At 61.0% G+C, this 19,838-nt stretch overlaps 1 protein-coding gene across 5 annotated transcripts in view; it reads left to right on the top strand.

Moving 5' to 3' along the window:
* Positions 1–1,844: 1,844 nt before the first annotated feature.
* Positions 1,845–19,838, top strand: part of Pde4a (phosphodiesterase 4A) — a 31,554-nt gene continuing 13,560 nt past the window's right edge. The window contains exons 1-4 of one of the 5 annotated variants that reach the window (XM_004999217.3): positions 1,845–1,958; positions 2,525–2,730; positions 19,167–19,358; positions 19,760–19,796. In XM_004999217.3, the coding sequence (XP_004999274.1) occupies positions 1,911–1,958; positions 2,525–2,730; positions 19,167–19,358; positions 19,760–19,796 (483 nt within the window). In that variant the 5' untranslated portion in view covers positions 1,845–1,910. Of the gene's footprint in view, positions 1,959–2,451; positions 2,731–4,898; positions 5,473–11,387; positions 11,627–13,028; positions 13,194–19,166; positions 19,359–19,759; positions 19,797–19,838 lie in introns of those variants that run through there. The other 4 variants (XM_063228648.1, XM_003460871.5, XM_063228649.1 and 1 more) reach the window with 4 other exon arrangements.

Here is a 19,838-nt window from a genome sequence, read left to right on the forward strand (position 1 = left end):
ACAACTTGCCCAAGGTTTGGCAGCCAGGAAGTATTTAGGCAGGATTTGAATGCAGGACTGTGGGCAGAATTCTGGAGGACGGGCATGGTCCTGTGTTTTGATCTTGTTCTTTTTGTTTTTGGTGTGCTGGAAGTTGAACCCAGGGCCTGGTGTGTGCTAGGCAAGTGCTCTACCGCTGAGCTACATTCCCAGTCTTTTTTGGTTTTCTTTTGAGACAGGCTGCATCCTTGGAGACTGTAGCGGGGAGGTGGTGATGAATGGGTACCCTTTCACCACACACCCCCAGATTCACTTCTACTTGATGCTGAAGTCAAGTCCTAGCTACTGCAATAAGACAAGAAAAGGGCAGAATTAGGAGGAAGTAGGTGTTCTCTAGCACCCTGGGGTGCTGTGGTCTGCAACGATTTCTAGCGGGGGCAGTAGTGTGTGCCTCTTGTTCCAGCTACTGGGGAGACTGAGGCAGGAGGATCACGTGAAGCAGATATTACAGGGGTGCACCACCACTTCTGTTTGTTTTAAAATTTAAAAGCCATACGTGGTGGCACATGCCTCACTGGAGGCTGAGGCAGGAGGATCTGTGAGGTCGAGGCCAGCCTGGACTACATAGCAAGACCCTGTTTCAAAACACAAAAAAATAGGGCTCGGGATTTAGCTCAGCGGCATAAGCGCCTGCCTTGCAAGCAGGCGGTCGTGAGTTCGATCCCCGGAACCGATAAAAAGGGAAAAGCCAAAAATAATAATATAAAACTAATAAAGAGGTGAGGATGTAGCTCAGTGTAAAGGCCCTGTGTTTAATCTCCAGGACCCCACACACGCAGGCATGCACATGCACAGACATGCAAAGATGAGAGGGGACAGGGCAGGGTGAGGAGAGATACAGCAGAGATCAGAAGCAGGTTTGAGGGGCCTGTGGGGATTGGGCAAAGGAGTCCCACGTGTTAGGAACAGAATGTGCAAAGGCACGGGGGCCACAGCACGCCTGAGCTGTGCTGCAATGCCAAGGATGGCTGCAGCTACAAAACACAAGGCACCTCGCCCGTCCTGCAGAGCTGTACAGGCCAAGTGTAGAAGACTGGCTTTCCTCTAAGTGACATTGACACCCACTGACGGGCATCAACGTTAGTAGCATTGATTATTTCCAGACATGGTCGTGTTTGAACAGAGTTAACCACATTTCGTTCTCACTAGAGCTACACAGCCATCTTCAGGGAGGGGAAAGTGAAGCCTGGAGCTGGTCAGTCAGTGGCCAGGGCTGCACACCCAGATCTCAGGGCTGGGTGGGTGGGCAGCCCGCCCCTCCCCCGTTGAGCTGAGCGGCGGCGGCGGCAGGGCGAGCCCATCGCGCTGCGTCTGTGTCCCTGTCTGTTTCTATTTCCACCGGCCCTGTCTGTCTGCGCGCGTCCCCATCTGTGCCCAGAACCGCTGCCGTCTCTCTGCGCCCGGCCCCCGCACAGCCGAGCTATTTCGGGTGTAGGCACCAAAGCCCAACAGCTCGGAGAAGCCGCTTCCTCCGGCCCCCGGCTCGGACCACGCGCAGCACGCGGCCAGCTCGGGGAGCTCCCGGGCTCCTCCGTGGGATCCCCACGCGGGGAAGCCCCCGGGAGGAGGAGGGGGCCGGGGCGACTCGGCCCCCCAGCGGCCGAGCCGGGCATTGACGCCGCCCGGAGCTCCTCCGTGCGTCAGCGGTCGTCCTGGCAACGGCCGCATACGTCATTGGCGGGCAGTGCGTCAGCCGCTCGCTGACGTCACGCCCCGGGAGAGGCCGCGGCGGGGGGCGCGGCGGGTTCCAGGCCTGGCCGGCAGGGGGAGCCTCTAACGGCGGATGCCTTCGCTTGATCCTGCAGGTGGCCCTGGCCTGGGGCGACATGGCTCCCGCAGACCCCGCCACACGGACACTCTAGGTTGGCGGGATGAAGAGGAGTCGCAGTTGCCTGTCTGTGGCCGGGATCGGGGACGAGGTGCGAGGTGCGGGGTCGCTCTGGGGGCGGGACCAAAACCATAGTGGGTGGGGCCGGTGGACAGTGGGTGGAGCTTAGGCTCCAGTGGGCGGGGATTAGATGAGCGCCCTCTAGTGACCAAATCTATTTCCTAAAAGCGGCCAGGAGGCACGTCAACATTTTTTTTTGCCTCAGTTTACTCCTTTGACTCCACTTTTTTCCTGCAGCTCAAATCAGCAGGCTCTCAGCCTTGGGATAGCAGGCACGAGAGTCTTTTATGGGGCTTCTCAAGTGGCCAAAGGCTTTTAGAATTTTGTGACGGGCTCACTAGCTCAGACTGGCCTCGAACTCGAGAAGATGCTCATGTCTCGGCCTTGAGGATTTGGGCCAGAGAGTGGAGGGCCACAGGAATGTCTCAGATGTGTGGGGAGGAGGAGACCACTAACGCAAGGCCAAGAGGGGGCCACTTAGATGTGGCGGCTAGGAAGAGCCCCTACCTGCATCAGCTCCTGCGCCCTATGAGGGGGCGTTCCTGGGGGAGGTTTGCAGGCAAGGCTACGCCCCACCCCACCCGTGTCCCTCCACAGAGACCCGGGGAGACCCCGGAGGTTGGCCGCAACAACATGCTGGGGGCCGACCTGCGTAGCCCTCGCCGCCGCCTCTCGTCCGGTCCTGGCCTGGGCTGGGCCTGTCCTGAGCCCTTGGACCCTGGTGCCCCTCTGCCCCCACGGCCCACCACGCTGCCGCTGCTGATCCCACCGCGGATTTCCATCACCAGGGCGGAAGCTGACAGGTAGGGAAGAGGGGTGTCAGGCTGGGAAGGTGCGGAGGCACAGGGCCAGCCCCGCAGGGAGCAGCCCCAGCAGCCCTGGACAGCTCCGGGCTGTTTTGCGAAAGTAGCTGAAACTCGGAACTCTATTGGGTGAGACTGTGACATCACCCCGCTCCCGCCCAGGCACCTTTGAAGCCTCCCTCCAGGAGCCTCTTTTACCCATTTTTCCAAGCTGCCTGGGTCGGCAAGGTGCTGTACAAAAATCTGGAGTCCTCCCAGGGCCTCCCTCCCTTCTGTTCTCTCCTGGCCACCACCCCCTGCGGCCCCCACTGTCGCCCCCCTCACGCTGTGCCCCCCCTACATGACTCAACTGAGACTCAAGGTCTTGTACTGACACAACGGCCCACTTCCGGATGAGGGGACAAGTGACTGTGGTTCCTCCCTGGACTCTTCCCCCAGCCCTCTCGCTTCTATTTGGTTGAAGTCCGGCCAGATCCACCCCGGGACTCAGGTCTTAACTCCAAATGACAGCCTTGGCCCTCTGCCTGTCCCGTTCTTCTGCAGTCCCCTCCCCCATGCCCATCCCCCAGCCCGAGCTCCAGCCGAGGCCTGGGCTTTGTAGAGCTCGGCTCAGCTCGGGACCCTCATATGACCCAGTGAAGCCCCGCGGCCTTGGGGATCCCTTAGAAGTCGGGGGCGGGGAGAGTGCTACACTTTTGGCCACTGGGGTACCCCGCGGCTGCTGATGGCGAGCCCCAGTTGTTGCTCTGCGTTCGCCCACGTTGGGAGCCCCCTCCGGCGTGGAGAAAAGTGGTTGTGGAGGCTGGAAGCGGGAAGGTTGTTTTTGTTTTTTGTTTTAATAGAGAACAGCGCGGGGGGGGGGGCAGTGGCAGACGGCAGGGCCTGTCCCCAGGAACCCGGAGAGGGGGCGCACGAGGGTGCGGTGCTGGCTCACGGAGCGAGCGCGGACCTGAACGATTTGGGATCTGAGCAGAGATCGGTTTGGGGCTCATGGGGGCGCAGGAGCACCCCTACCCTGCAGCCCGCCGCGGCCTGGGGGGATGGGGGTGCGCTCGATCCCATTCGCTTTTTGCTCGGCGCGGCGCTGGGGGAGGCGGGAGCGTGAGTCACGGCGACTCCCGATTTAGGTGCCGGAAGGGGGGTTCTGCCGGCGGGAGCCACGGGAAGGAGGCTCGGCTGTTTACTCGCCTGAAAAGGGCATGGTGGTGTGCCCCATGGCCACCGGGGCCTGCCTCAGTTTACCCCTGGATGCGCATTAAGAGACAGCGATATATAGAGCAGTGGGCGGAGGACAGTCACAGTATCCGCTACAGGGAGTCCTACTGCCACATTAAAGCGACACACCCCAGAGACACCCCGAAGAGGCCCCGGGACACACAGAGCTCCTCTGACAGCGCAGCCAGGCGACGGAGGCCGAATCGCGTGCACGGCCCTGCAAGCACGCTCCGAACACAACGCACAGCCACGCGCGTGGGAACCCAGAGCGCAGCCCCCCCGAGCAGCAGCCCCGACCCCGGCGATGCACACGCCCTCCAGATAGGCAGAGCACGTGCGCGCACAGCCTTCAGCCAGACACACCGAGCCCCACACACGGCACAACACCCAGAAACGGGCAGACGGGAGCAGCCAACCACGTGCGCACACACACTTCCAGCTCACGCCGAAAACACGGCCAGCCCTCGGAAGGGGCCACGTGCGCGCACAGCCCGCCCCGGCCGCGCTCCGTCACCAGCCTCCGCCCCGCAGCCCGGCGATCCCCGGCAGCCCGCCACTGCCTGCCGCAGCCACCAAGCGCGCGTGGCACCGGGACCCTTCCCCAGGCGCTTCCCCCGAGCGCGGGGTATCGGCGAGGACACGCCAGCAGCCAGCTCCGCCTCCGCCGTGATGGACAGACTGACTAACGCGCCGGCAACCAGTCCGGCGTCTTCTGGCCGATCCGATTAACCCTTTAACTCCTTCGCGCCCGTGCGCGCCGCTGTGAGGCTGGGCGCTCCGGAGAGAGCTCAGTGCTGGCGCCCCCTCCCCGTCAGGAGCAGGGCTCTGCGTGGGTGGGGAGGGCCCCCCTCCTTGGGTGGCTGCCCCCCACTGGCCCGGACGGAGGAGGAGAGGGGCGGTGCTGACAGCCGCGGCGGGCGGGGGGCAGGGAGGGGTGGGACGGGGCGGGGGAGTCGGGGCTGGCGCCGAACGCAGAGAGCGCAGCCGGGCTCGGAGCCGAGCACCAGCAGCACACAGGAAGCCACGGCGCCCGGCCCGGGGGCGATCGGCCCGCAGCGCCCCCGGGTCTGTCCCCGGGGCGCCATGGCCCCACTGAGGCCGGGCGCACCTGCGGGGCTCCGGGCGCGTCGGCTGGCGCGCAGCTGAGTGGGGTGCAGCCTGTAAAGGCCGGGGCCCCCTCCGGGGCGCAGGTTGGGGGGCCGGCGACATGGAGCCCCCGGCCGCCACCTCGGAGAGGAGCCTGTCTCTATCTCTGCCCGGGCCCCGGGAGGGCCAGGCCACCCTCAAGCCGCCCCCTCAGCACCTGTGGCGGCAGCCGCGGACCCCGATCCGTATCCAGCAGCGCGGCTACTCCGACAGCGCGGAGCGCTCGGAGCCCGAGCGGCCGCCACACCGGCCCATAGAACGCGCTGACGCCGTGGACACCAGCGACCGGCCCGGCCTGCGCACGACCCGCATGTCCTGGCCTTCGTCCTTCCATGGCACCAGCACAAGCAGCGGCAGCGCGGGCGGAGGCAGCGGCAGGCGGTGAGAATCCGGGCGGCGGATGCGCGCGGGGCGCCGGGGCGCGCAGGGAGGGCGCAGAGCGTCCCGCCGACCGCAGGGGGCGCTGTGACGCGGGTGGGGCCGGTGTGGCTGGCGGGGGCGGAGAGATGGAGTTCAGCTGTGGGGGCGTAGCGGGCAGGACAGGGGTCTCTACCTGTGCAACTGCTAAAGCCAGCGCTGTGGTCGCACTAGGGGCGCTGCGTGGGAGGACAAGGTCTGGGCTGGGGAAGAGGCAGCAGCTTTAGGGGGAGCTGCATGGTGATGGTACAGGGCAGTGGTTAGACACTCAGGGTCCTTCCGGGGGGTGGAGGAGTGTGAGGCCATTGGTGACTTGCCCTGCAGCAAGAGGGGCCTGGAGGGGCAGCTCCGGGATACGGTTTCGGTTGCCTGTTTTTTAGGATGGAGCTGTCAGGGCAGGAGCGGGGTTCCATAGCTGCCAGAAGCAGCGGACAGTGCCAGGGGTGCACAGCCCCAGCGCGGGGTCATTGAGTCCCTGCTTCCTCAGGGCCAGTGTCTTGGGGAGCGGTGCTGAGTCGGGGTCGCTCTGAGGATATCCTGCAACTGACCTCAGTTTGCCCCGTTGCTGTGTGACCAGCGGCCACTACCTTGGCAGTGTGTTCTGCCGGGGGTGCTGGGGCCCCATGATGGTGACAGTCCCTTTGTGCTTGTAGACTGCTGTGGTTGTGACACAGGTCTGCTCCACCGTGCGGTGACTGCCTGTCCTCATGGGACATGGTGATTATGACAGCCGTAGTGTGTTCCAGGAACACAGTGCTTTCTCAGGGAGACTGTCTGCTTCTGGGACAGTGTGACAGGGTGTGCCTCCAGGGCATGATTGTGAGTACCCGTGAATGCGGGGATCTCTGCATGGCCTTGTGTCTTCCTGGGGACGGTGTGGTGATGTTCCTGGAACTTTCCCTGGTGCCCGGGACTCTGTGAGACAGTGGCCGCACTTTCATCTGGCCAGTGCAGGTGTCTGAAAGTCGGGGCCCTGATGTAGGGACTGTCCCTGCGGCTCACCTGAGATGCCCTAAACACTGGTGTCGCCACGGGGCATTCTTAGTGATTGTTTCTGGCCTGTGGTGCCCTGGGGTCTGTGTGCATCCCAGTGACAGGGTGACTTGACACCTTCATTCACCCATACCCACCTGCTGTTTGGGGCGTCACTAGGTTGCTCAGGTTTGGGAGATCCCACGTGGGATCAGAGGCCGGCCGTGAAGTTTTTTTTCCTAGGTCCCTCTCGGGACCTCCACCAGCCACCTCTGCTTCTGTTCTGGGGACTCCCAACCCTGCCCCAGCATCCCTGTACCCTAAGCCCCACCAAACAAGTGACACCGACCCAACACAGACAGTCTGATATTTTCCAGGAGAACCAGAGAGGAGCCAAAGGAAAACAAAGCTAAAATCAACAGGAAATGCCAGGACCTGGGGCGGGCGGCCAGAGGAGCTCTAGCGGAGTCACTGTCCTGGGAGACCAGGGTGGGGGGGTGCAGCCAGCTCCGTTCCCTTTTAAGGCCCTAGGGATTTCCTCTACCCTGGTCGCCACAGCAGGGCCTTTTGAGGGACAGGGGCTGAGTGACGATAAGCACAGTTCTTTCAGTGACATCTGTCTCCTAATGGCTTTACGCAGGCTCCATGTCAGGGACTTATGGCAGATAGTCTGGAAGGTGTCCTGGTCAGACAGATGAAGCAACTGAGGCCCAGAGAGGCACACACACACACACACACACACACACACACACACACACACACTCAAACAGCCTGAAACAGCAGAGCCGAGATTCCAGGTCAGGTCTGCCTGGTGCCTGTGTGTGTTTTCTGTGTCTTTTCCGAAGCACTCTAACCTCTCAGGGCCTCAGTTTCCTTGAAAGAAAGTAGAGCACAGGTTGCCATGGGTCTGCTGGTCAGTTTGAGAGCGCTACGAGCTGGGATTTGTGTGGATTTAAGCTGGCAAGCGTCCAGTAGATTATCTCGCAGGACGCCGGCAGACAGGGCTGCTCCCGAGTGGGAATTAACGGCAGGAGCCTCTGCCACGTCTGGGGGCTCTGCTTCTCCCCAGGACTGTGTGGGCTGTGGGCCCAGGGCCTGTCCCTGCCTCCTGAGTAGGAACTGGAGGACCCGGAGGGCCTTCTCCAGAGACCCATACTTCTCCATCTTGGGGTCCATCCACACCAGGAAGATCGTCTGGTCAGTGAGCTGTGGGGACCCCTGGAGAGGCAACACCACCCCGCTCCCACCCAGGATGACATTTGCACCCCGAGGCGACCTGGGGGTGCAGGAGGGCGCAGCCCCGGCGTGCCCCGCGGGCTGAGTCACGGCGCCCCACGATCTGTCAAGCAGCAGATGGCAGAGGAGGGCCAGGAGGGGGGGACAGGGCTGCTGGGCTGCGGGCGGGCCCCGCGCACGCCTTCCCCTCTGCGTGGGTCCCCAAACCCTCGCATCGCGGGGCGATGCCCCCGGAGCGGCTGGAAGTGGCCTCTGTCCTCCTTCGGGTCCTCACCCAGCCCTGGCCCCCGCGTGGCTCCCAGCCCGGGGGAGCGAGGGGTCTCGCGCGCGCCCCCTGCTGGGGGAGAGGAAGTGACAGCCCACTCGCGCCCCGGCCCGACCCTGCGCCGCTGTCCCGCACGCGGGGTTACTATTTGCAGGGTGAGACCGATCGATCGCCGCCCTCAGCCTCCACCCCGAGGCGGTCGCCGCCTGGCAGACGCGGAGGAGCTGGGCCGGGAAGTTGCGTGTGAGAAGTTCACGTCCGCCCGCGCGTGTTCGCGCCCACGCTTCACTTTGCAAAAGTCCCTGTGGCGGGACTCCTACTCAGCCGACAGAGGCGAAGGGACGTGTGCAAGGTCACACGGCCAGGAAGAGCAGAATTAAGATTAAAAACAGTACTGAGGATGGTGGCCTAGGCCGCGAACTGGCAGCGACCCTCCTGCCTCAGCCTCCCGAGTGCTGGGCTGACAGGCGAGGATGGGATTTGAGGGGCAGTTATGTCCATTCCCGGCCCCTTTTTTTGCTCTACGGTGCCAGAGCGTCAGTTGCCTCACCTGCCCATTCATTCTGTGGACGCACGCTGAGACCGACGGTGGCTCAGAATTTGATAGACCTGGCCCAGCCGCTGGGACTCGAAGACTAGGGAGTGAAGCAGAAATAGCAACGAAGATAAAGCCACCCGGTAATTATAGATGGTGACATGTGGGCTGTGAGGAACAGAGGGAGCCTGAGGTCAGGCAAGGCCTCTCTGAGGAGGTGACATTTGAGCAGAGACCTAAATAAACGGAGGGAGGATACTCTGTGCAGATCCAGTGGAAGAGGGTGCTAGCTAGAGAGACAGCAGCTGGTGCAAAGGTCCTGCAGTAGAAACCGGAGACATGGGCACAGAGGAAGTGAGGGATGAGTGGAAGGAACTGAGGTGGGGAAGTAATGGGGAGCTCAGAGGTCAGGGGCCGGGGCTGGCTTCCTAAGGAAAGGACAAAGGTCATGGGCTGGAAGGAAGCTTTACACAAAAGGCCTGTGTAGCCTCGGGGCTAAAATTCCAGAAGTCTCTGACCAAGTTCTACTCCCTCAGGATGGATGGCCCGCCTAAGCTCTGGCCCTTGTCTGGACCTCAGTTTCTCCATCTCTGAAATGGGCCCGTGGCCCACAGCTGATCTGCATTGAACAATAGAGGGACAGCCAGGGTAGAGGAGGCTCAGCCACACAGGGGACAAGGACACCAGGACAAGAACTGTGGGGTCCTGGTGGGCAGGGTGTGGCTCCTAGTGGGACCCTGGTTGAACCTCACACGGGGGCTGTGGCAATGGCTGGAGACATTTGAGTGTCGTGGTGAAGGCTGCTACTGACGTCTAGTGGGTGACAGAGTCCAGGCCTTTGGCTGTGTTGCCACACAGCGCTCGGTGCAGCTTCCAGCACCAGTGATGACAACCCCAGAGGTGTGGAAGGCAAGGGGCCGAGGGACGGACGGGGCTGAAGGTGTACTTAAAAAAAGAAAGAGAAAGAAGGGTGTGCAGTACACAAGAGCAGGCGGGAGGCTGAGCAGGAGGGTCCCAAGTTCAAAGCCCGCTTGGGCTACACGATGAGACCTTGTCTCAAAAACTAAAACAAACCTGGTGTGATGGCTCGTGCCTGTCAGCCCAGCACTCAGGAGGCTGAGGCAGGAGGATCACTGCGAGTTCGAGACCAGCCTGGGCTGAAAAGTGAGCTCACAGCCAGCCTGGACCTCACAGGGTGACCCTCCTCAAAAGACAAAAAGCAAACTTTCTTTCCTTTTCTGAGGGTCAAGCCGAGGGCCCCTCATAGGCTGCATTCCCACACCTAGAGCTGGTGTATAAAAGGCAGATATATAGCCGTTTCTTGATTCACAGCCCAGAAATTTATTCTGGGACTCCACAGAGCAGAACCTGTGAATGCTCAAGTTCTTTCCTTCTTCTCCTGTTTTGTGTTTGTTTTTGAGGGCAGGTTAGGGTCTGGCCTTGAACTTGTGGCAACCCTCCTGCCTCAGCCTCCTGAGTGCTGGGGTGACAGGCCTGTGCCATCGTGCTTGAGTTCTCAGCTTCTTACAGAAGACGGCACAGTGTTTGTATAGAGCTCATGCCTATCGCCTGCTGCCTAGGGTCACCTCTAGGTGACTTAAAACACCTCCCATGATACCCACACTGTGTACATATTATTACACTGAAGTGTGGTCTATTTGGTTGTTTTGGTACCGGGGACTGAACTCACGACCTTGCACTTGCCAGGCAGGTGCTTATGCCACTCAGCTAGATCCCTGGCCCTACACTGTATTGTTTAGGCAAAAAAAAAAAAAAAATGAGTTCCTACACATTTTTTTCTTTCTTGCACTTTGCCTTGCTGCTGGAAGCCACAATAGTGCTAGAGAACCAGTTCTGTCCACACGGCTCACACAGATATTAACACTTCATGGGGAGCTGGGCCTGGAGGGGCACACCTGTCAGCCCAGTACTTGGAAGGCTGAAGCAGGAGGATCACCACAGCCTGAACGACACAGTGAGATGAGTCGAAAGAAAAAAAAATGCACTGTCAAACAGATGACAGCGGACACTGAAAGGGTGAGGGTGACCACACCGAGATACCACTCAGCCTTGTGCGCCTCTGTGAGCGAGGTGTTTTTATTGTACCCATTCCACAGCTGGAAAAACTGAGGCCCGGCAAAATGAAATGATTTGCTCAAAAGGACCAAAAGCGCCAGAGACCAGACTCAAACCCAGGCCACCTAACTCTAGGCCCGGGGACACTGGAGCCAGCAGGTAGCCAAGGCAAGTTGTACCTTGGCAGGGCACAGAGAATCTTCACTGGGACCCTAGAATGTCCCCATCTGTTTGTGTGGCTGGGTCTGCCATGGAAGGCGGGGTGGGTGGTACATTGGAGGTTTCCGGGGGTTCAGGTTTGGGGTTTGGTTGGTTTGTTTGCTTTTTCCTTTGAGTCCAGAGTGCCCACAAGTGGACCTCATGGTGAGCCTCCGGCCTCAGCTCGGGCCGCTGCGCCCGGCACCCCTGGGTTTCTGAAGGTGTCTCAGAAGCAGTGAGCATCCGGCTGGGAAGATGGGGAGACTTGGGGAGCTCTGACGGTGCACCTCAAAGCACATCTGCGACTCGCGGGGTAACCGCGGGATCTGGAGGCTGCTTCAGGGGCGGCCGCGCAGGGCTGGGGAGACGCGGGCGGCCTCCGAGGCTGGAAGCCCATCCACATCACAGGGGTTTGTGGGCGCACCCCCAGATTGAGGGGCGTCGGCTGGGGTTTGAGGAGCCGCTTCCGGCGCCGGCGGGGTGGTCAGAGCGCGGGGGGCGGCGCCGGGTCTGCGGGGAGCCGGCCGCGGTGTGGGGGCCCCCCGTCCCCGCGCCCCGCCCCGGGGCGGCACCTCGGGAAGCCGGAAGGGCCGAGGCGGGACGGCCCGGGCCATGGCGAGGCGGCGGCCGCTGGGGCTGGGCCGCATCCCCGAGCTGCAGCCGGCGGCCTCCGAGGACGACACCTTCCTGCCCGAGCCCCCGGCCCGCCGCGCGCCCCGCCGCCCGCGGTCGCCGCCCGCCTCGCCCGTGTTCTTCGCCGGCGCCTCCCCGACTCTCCGCAGGCGCCTCCGGCTGCTCCGCGGCCTCCAGGATCCGGGTCGCCAGGCGGGACCCGGGTGAGTGCGCGCGCAGGGCCGCGGGTTCGAGGCCCCCGCGGGCCACTTGGTGCGCGTGGGGTCCGGGGAGCAGGAAGAGGGGCCCTGCGGGTTCGGCGCGCTCCCCGACCTCGCTTTTCCTTTTCCGCCGCGCAAGCAGAGATAAGAATCATCCCGGCCCGGGTTGCCGTGGAGACATCTGATAGGGTATGCAGTAGGCGCTCAATAAACGCCAGGACCCTCCCACTTCCTGTGCAGGCTCAGGCTGCAGGCCTGCTGGGTGCGGGAGCCGGCCCTGCACGCCCGGTGACCCTCGACACACACACACACACACACACACACACACACACGTGTTCAGTTCTAGGGCTCTTTGTCCAGCGTCCTGACACTGGCCGGCCGCTTCCCCGGGTGGGGGAGCCCCGCGCACGAGCACAGAGGGCCAGTGGAAGTCCCCTGCCCGGCCAGCGTGCGGTGGGCTGCGGGGACAGGAAGCCTGGGGTACAGGCCTGGAGGCCACATCCGGCCTGGCTTCTCGGTGTCCAGCTCTCGCGGTCACGAAAGGGGTAAGTGACGGCTGGCACTGGGGCCTCTCCAGAGCCTCGGTCACTCTGCTCCCTGCGCCACGGCTTTGGAGCACAGATTGAAAGGAAGGAACTGCTGGACGCCCCAGGACCCAGCCTGGCCTTGAGGAAGGGGTGGGCAGGAGGAGGAGGGGCCAGACCGCGGGGGACCCCAGGAGGTCCCCAGCGGGAGGAGGAAGTGTGTGGCTCTCCTGGGTTTGTGCTGAGGTTTTGTCTCCAGTTCTGCCTCTTAACAGTGAGCTTGGGGTTTGGGGGTTTGCTGTGGGATTTCTGTAGTTTTGTTGTTCCGTTGGTTGGTCTTTGTGAGACAGGGTCTGGCCCTGTGGCTCAGGCTGGCCTCAAACTGGAGGGGGTCCTCCTGTCTCAGCCTCCCTAGTGCTGGGACGACCAGCTTGAGCTCAGCTCTGCGGTGTCTGTGTGTGTGTCAGGGGATGATACCTGGGCTGACAGGTGTGCGCCACCGCGTGCGGCTTGTCCCCGGCTCTGCCCACCTTCCCTGCCCTGTGCAGGCTGCAGTGAGCCCTGTGCCCCGGGGAGTGCGCGGCCTCGGAGACCTGCAGCCAGCCACAGCTGGACGTCAGGCCGGGGGCGGGGACACGGGCCCGGGTGTCCCAGGCCGGGGGCGGGGTTGGGGGCGCAGGCGGGAAGTGAGAGCCGGCGCGGGGAGTGGCGCTGTGTGCGCGGTGGCGCGCGCTCCTGGCTGGGGACCGGCTGCCGGCGGCGTCCCGGAGGGGCCCGCGGGGCGGGGCGGGCGGGCGGGCGGGCGGAGGCGGCGCCTGCGGCTGTCACCGACACCTCGGGCCGCGGCCGGCGGCGCGCGCCATAACCGGGCAGCCGTCCCCATGCGCGCCCCGACGGCGCCGGGCTACCCCCATGCGCCCCAGCGCAGCGCCCCGGGCCCGACCCCGGCCCGCCGCCCTGGTCCTGACCCCGGGCCCCTGCTCCCCGACCTTCTTCTCCTCCGGCGGTGAGGACGCTCGGCGACACCCGCGGGGCAGATCCGTCAGGTGGGTGGCCCGCCGCCAGGCCCCTCCTTGGAAAACAGGGCGCCGGCCGTGCCGCGGGGGAGGGGACCCCACCCCCTCCCTGGCCCTAAAGGCGCCGACGGCTTCCTGCGGGGCACCCCCGCCCCCAAAGCCGGTCCGGGGCCTGGGCCGTTCCCGGGATCCCTGCACCCGCCCTGCGCCCCTCAGCCCCGGCTGCTGGCACCGACGCTGGCTGCCGACGCGGGTGTCCAGCGTCACCTGGCGTCGGCTCCCAGGCCGCTGGCGGGGGGCCAGGTCCCGGAGGCCTGGCTCTGGCTCCGGCTGGACACTCTCCCCGCACCCCCCGGCTGGGGCTGCCGGGCTGAAAACTAAGCTGGGGCTGCGCTGGGGGCGGGGCTCCGGGGTGCCTGGCTGCCTGCAGGGCAGAGCTGGGCCTGGAAGCGGCCTTTGAGTGCCCAGAATCTTACAGCAATGAGCTTGCCACCCTACAGGAACCCCAACGGATAGCTGCGACATACACGGGGGCTCTCGCCGCGGTCACACCCACCCAAGGGCTCTGGGGGTCCCTGAGTGTTTGCTGTTCTAGGTGTGAGGGTCGTGGCTTCTCAGGGGACTGGGAGGACCCGCAAGTGAGCCATGGCCACATGCAGGTGACACATGGATCACAGCCACTCCAGCCCGTGGGTGACACAGGCTCAAAACACCGAGATCCCTGACCCCCAGGGGACGGCACCAAGACACACCTGTACCCGGCAGACACGGGGTGCAGCTTGTACCCACTTCAAGCAGGGACCGTCCAGGCCTGGTGTACCACAAGTGGCCACCCTGCCTTGGAAACATGTTTGGGGAGGCACCGTGAGCACGGAGATCTTCCCCTCTTTTTTTTGGTTTTGTGAGGCAAGAATCTTATTATGTAGCCCAGGCTGACCTTGAACTCAAGATATCCTCCTGTCTCAGCCTCCTGAGTGCTGGGATTACCCGTGTGCACCACCACATCCGCTCCCTCCCCTGGACCCCCACAAACAGCTGTCACCTGGCACCACATGCCCGCCTGGCAGACACGCACCAGTGCCCTCTGTCAGCCTCTGTGTGACCTTCACAAAGTGACAAGGCCTTTCCCTAGAGGTGGCTGGAGGAGGTGGGACCCAGCCCTGCTCCTCTTTATGCCCTGGGGGACAGTCCCCAGCTCCTGTACACCAAGGTAGCCTGGCAGCTCTGCTTCAAGGCCACATACTCCTCCTAAACAAAGTTATTCATTCTTTCCGGGCCTCAGTTTTATTGTCAGGAAAATGGGGCTTTTAAATGTACCCAGGCTGGCTGTGGTAGTGCCGGCCTATAATTGTAGCACACAGGAGGCTGAAGCAGGAGAGTGGACACAAGCCTGGGCTCAAAAAAAAAAACAAAAACCAGTGTATGCAGGTAGAGCCCAGGGCTTGGCAGTGACATTCGGTAGCATCTGTCCACATCCAGTTTTACTGTAATTTTTTTTTGTCTGTCACCCTCCAGAGCTTTATTTGATGTCCCTAGAGCCTGTGTGGGCAGGCCTAAGGTGGCCCCACATTCGTGGAGGCAGGTGGCAGTGCCATGCGGGGTGCCACCAAGTGGTCAGCCTGCCGGGGAAGGGGAGTCCAGTAGGGCTCGGTGTGAGTCTTTCGGTCACCTCGAGTGTGGCTTGTGGCTCTGGGGACAGGAGTTGCAGGCCGGAACCCTGGAGTTTAATTCCAAGGTGGCTGTGTCCCTGTTCTGTCCCCTCACGGCCCAGGGGACACCCCTCCCCCCTGCACAAACAGCCTTGCCCCAGGAGTATGCTCTTTACGTCCAGGTACCTGGCAGGCTCCTGCTGACGTGAGCTGGGTCCCCGGGGAGGTATCTCTGTCACCAGGAGGCCGAGCACCCCCAGGGGCTGGCTGTCCTGCTCCATGGCTCTGTTCCTGTCTGGAGTGGGGGTGGGATCCCCTATGGATGTGCAGCGCCAGCCTGGGGGACAAAGTCCCCTCACGCAGTGAGGTCACCGCCCCTCCCTGCCTCAGTTTCTTTAGTGAGCAGAATGCTAGCCAGGCCCACTTCATGGTGCTGCACACCTATTATCTCAACACCCAGGAGGCTGAGGCAGGAGGATCTCCTGGGGTTCAAGACCAGGCTGGGCTACAGGGTGAGATCCTGTCTCAACCCAAAGTCATGACTTATGGCAGTATAAATGGGTCACCGCGTACAGAGCATGTTGATATCGGCAGACACACAGCAAGAAGTGTCCCAGCCAGATGCCTCGGCCCACGCCTGTAATCTCAGCACCTCGGGAGGCTGAGGCAGAAAACTAACAAGTTCAAGCTAAGTGCAGGCAACTTAGTAATCTCAGAGTGAGAAATGCAAAAAAGTGGCTGGGGACAGAGCTTAGTGGGAGGGCTCTGGGTTCCACCCGGGCACTGCAGACAGACAGACAGGCAGACACACAGACAGACACAATCAATCAGTCGATCAAGAAATGTCTCATTATTACAGCTTGAGCCTCCCTAATCAAAAAACCCAAAATTTGAAAGGCTCCAAAATCCAAAGTTCTCATAGGCTACAGGCAAAAAATTTCACATAAGAGATACTGTGTGAGCCAGGCGTGGTGGTGCATGCCCAGTGCAAACACTCGGGAGGCTGAGGCAGGAGGATCGGCAGGCATTCCAGGCCAACCTGAGCTGCATAGTGAGACCCTGTCTCAAAAACTGAATCAAAAAGAATACTGCGGAAGTGGCCTCTGGGTAATGGGGGAGGTGCACCTGGGGCACAGGTGAGCTTCATGTCTACACTTGGGTTCCAGCACCGAGATGTGTCATGCTGTGTGTGCAGAGCTTCCAAAATCTGAAAGGAATTCGAAACACTTGGTATCATGCACAAAGGATGCAGATGTGGCTGATGGAGCCCCAACTTAGTGTGTGGGTCTGGAGACAGAATCAGGCTGTATAGGCCAGGCTGGCCTCGAACCCGGTGCCATGATGGACACTCTTGCTGCCCACGCAAGAGTGTTTCTGGGCCTTTTTCTATGCTGCTGATTTTGGGTTTTTTTTTTTTTTTTTTTTTTGGTACCAGGGATCGAACTCACCACTGCGTGCTTGCAAGGCAGGTGCTCATGCCGCTGAGCTAAATCCCCAGCCCCCTATGCTGTTGATTTTGGTGCCAGTGCCATACCATTCTGATTACTGTCACTTTGGGGGAAGTTTTCAATCAGGAAGCGGAGTCCTCCAACTTGGTTCTTTTTTGTTTCAGAATATGTTTTTCAAGGTTGTTTTGGCAACTTCCGTCCTTTTGGTAGTCCGTGTGAGTTTTCAAATGGTTTCCTATTTTCAAAAGAAAACGTTGGGTTGAGGGGACGCGGTCTCTAAATCGCTGGGGCTGACGTGACTGTCGTAACAGGGTCCCGCCCTGGGAGTGGACTGCCGGGGTGCCTTGCGGATGCGTGGATTTAGTATTCAGCGCATGTGGGTGTGCACCTGTGGTCCCAGGGTCCGTCGTTTGCTTTGAACTTGAAGTGCAAGCACAAACGTGCTGCGCCGATGCCTGACTCACGGCCCCTCTGACCAGGACAGCGGGTTTGATTCTTGTGGCTTTTGGTCCTCATGGGCCTGCCAGAGTGAATTCACTAAGGGCTGCTGCACTGTCTGTTTGAGACGGGGTCTGGCTGTATATTCCAGGCTGGCCTTGAGCTCACCGTGAAACCCAGGCTTTCTCAGAGTTGCTGGGACCCTCCCAAGTGCTAGCGTGTGCCACCCCACCTAGCTTGTCTTTGATTTCTTTCAGGACTCTTTACGGTGCTCTGAATTGAACTCGGGCCTCCTGTATGCTGGGCTAGCACTGCCTCAGCCCCCTAAGTTTTAATTTGCAGTTCCCAAAAAACGATGATGTGTTGGATTAAAAACTGGTGGTCAGGGGCTGGGGATTTAGCTCAGCAGCCTTGCAAGCAAAAAAAAAAAAAAAAAAAAACAAACTGGTGGTCAGCTTAACGCCAGCGGAATTCAATCAGCCTGGTGCTGAGTGTAGATGGCCCACCTCGGAGGCTGCCAGCATAAGCGGAGCCGTGGAGAAGAGCCAGGCCTTGTGGGTTTCTCTAAGTGTGGCTGTTTGAGCTGCTGGTTCTCCTGGAGGAGCTCGTCACGCTGGCTTCCCCAGTATGAGTTCGACCGTTGTCATCGGAGGAGCTGGGGCCCTTGTTGGTGAGAGTGGCTGTGGTTCTCTTTGGGGAGCTCCAGTCTTTACGTTGAGCATCGCCTCCTGGCTCCCGAGGGGAGGACGTGTGCGCTGTGCTGTCACGCTGCTTCCTGGCAGGTACTCAGCTGTGCTTACTGTCGGAGGATCTCGGGGCCTGCGTGTCGCTGAGGATGGCTGTGGTGCCTTCAGGACAGCCCTGGTCTTTGTTGTGAGTGTAACTTCTCGGCTCTAGCGTAGAAACCTCATCCACCAGCACAGCTCCTTCACCCCGCTGGCATGGACTTTCTGGCTCCCACCGCTGACCTTTGGGCCTTCCCGGCACGGATCCGTAAGAGACTGGCGTGAGTCCTTGTGGGCTCTGGACCATCAGTTGGACTCGTGGGAGGCATTGTCCTGAGCTCTGGGTTATCTTCTGGACTCATGTGGCACATCGCCGTGGGATCCAGGCCCTTGGCTGAATATTCTGTGTCTTTAGTGTTGTGGATAGATTTCCTGGGCTGCGTTCTGTAAACTCTCGGTGAGGATCATAAACAATGTTATAAACTCTGTGTCCTGAGTCTAATTGTTCTCCGCACAGCCCCTGACTACAACAGATGTTTTCTGTACTCTTGTATTTCTTTTTTGGGCAGCTGTCTCGGGGCAACTGGGTCACGCTCCTCTCTTTGTAAAGAAGAATTTAGGGCTGAGAATATAGCTCAGTGATAGGGTGCCTGCTTGCTTAGCAGGCACAGAGGCACAGGTTCGTGCCCCGGGCCACACTCAGAAGAAACCAAAACGTCATTCCTGGGCTGGGTGTGGTGCCATTCATGTCGTCCCAGCGCTCAGGAGGCTGAGGCAGGAGGATCACCTTGAATTTGAGACCAGCCTGAGCTACACAGTAAGACTCTGTCTCCAAAAAATCAAAGAGTCTTTCCTCTGTAGTTTAGTATAAGGAAGGAGGGTAGACAGTAAGCAAGATGAATGGAACGCAGACTAGTATCATGGAAATAGTATGTTTTTTGTCTTTCGAGTTTTCTCGTAGTACTAGGTATGAAACCCAGGGCCTCAGGCATGCTAGGCGTGTGCTCACCACTGGGCTACACTTTCCTGTGTTTTCAATTCTGAGACAGGAGCCAGGCATGGCGGCACACACCTGTCATCCCAGCACTTGGGAGGCTGAGGCAGGAGGGTTGCTGTGAGTTCAAGGCAGCCCTAAACTACGTGGTGACCTGTATGGGATCTTGCCCATGCTGGCCTGGAACTTGAGATCCTCCTGCCTCAGCCTCCCTATCGGGGCGTTACAGTAGGCGTGCGTCGCCACACCCGGTTATGGGCTGGAATTTGACGTGTGTAGGGCAGCTTCCCTGATGCTTGAGCTGAGGCTCTTAGAAAGGAAGGCCATTGGGAATCTGGGGAGGAGGAACAGACTGGATAAGGGGGCTGAGGCAGACTACGTCGGGAATATTCAGAGAGCAACTGGAGGACACAGAAATGGGGAGCCTGGCTTTTGTCCTGGGTGAGGTGGGAGCCAGAGAAGGCGCTGAGCTGCAGGAGATGCCATCTGACTGGTGTCCGTGGCGCCCTCTGGTGGCGCTGGGGGGAATAGACGCCATAAAAACAGCACAGGGGCCTACATAGATGGGTCCCCTCTGCCCGGCCAGGGGTGAGAGAGGGTGACAGCGACGGATTTGGGTGGGTTCCGGCAGCCAGGCACATCTGAGCTGCAGAGCAAGGGCGGGGCCAGGGCTGTGCTCCCGAGGGCTGGGAGGACAGGCTTGTGCCTCCGTCTCCACCTGATCACTCCGCCCGCCTCTCCCCCTGCAGCTTCGAGGCAGAAAATGGGCCGACGCCGTCCCCCGGCCGCAGCGCCCTGGACTCGCAGGCGAGCCCGGGCCTGGTGCTGCACGCCGGGGCAGCCACCAGCCAGCGCCGGGAGTCCTTCCTCTATCGCTCCGACAGCGACTACGACATGTCCCCCAAGACCATGTCCCGCAACTCATCGGTCACCAGCGAGGCGTGAGCAAACCTCTCCTCACCCCAAGCCTGGTCCCAGCACGAGCTGCCCACCCGCTCACCTTCCATGCCTCTGTTCCCCAGTCAAGGGCCAGGCGGCCCATCCGCCCGTGTCACCCCAGCTAGGCAAGTGCTCTGCCAGCGAGCTGCAGTGATTTGATTCCGAGGCACAAGCTCACTAAATTGTCCAGACTGGGCTTGAACTTGCAATCCTCCTGCCTCAGCCTCCTCTAGATGGATGGCCTAGGTCCCAGCCCTCCTCCAGGGGCCAACCTTAGGCCCTGCAGCCCCTGCTGCCCCTTTTCTGTCAGGATCACCCCTGGCACCCAGCAGTGTAAGTAGCCTGTCCCGCCCCTCCCCCACAGAGCCATGGGTCCCTGACCGGCCACCATCCTTGATTGCAGGCACGCGGAGGACCTCATTGTAACGCCCTTCGCCCAGGTGAGACCCCGCCCCAGGTGACTCAGGAGGGAATCGACTCAG

The sequence above is a fragment of the Cavia porcellus genome, unplaced genomic scaffold (assembly GCF_034190915.1).
Source record: "Cavia porcellus strain 051 isolate PalLab524CR breed Dunkin Hartley unplaced genomic scaffold, mCavPor4.1 scaffold_17, whole genome shotgun sequence".
In the NCBI taxonomy this organism is placed as follows: Eukaryota; Metazoa; Chordata; class Mammalia; order Rodentia; family Caviidae; genus Cavia; species Cavia porcellus.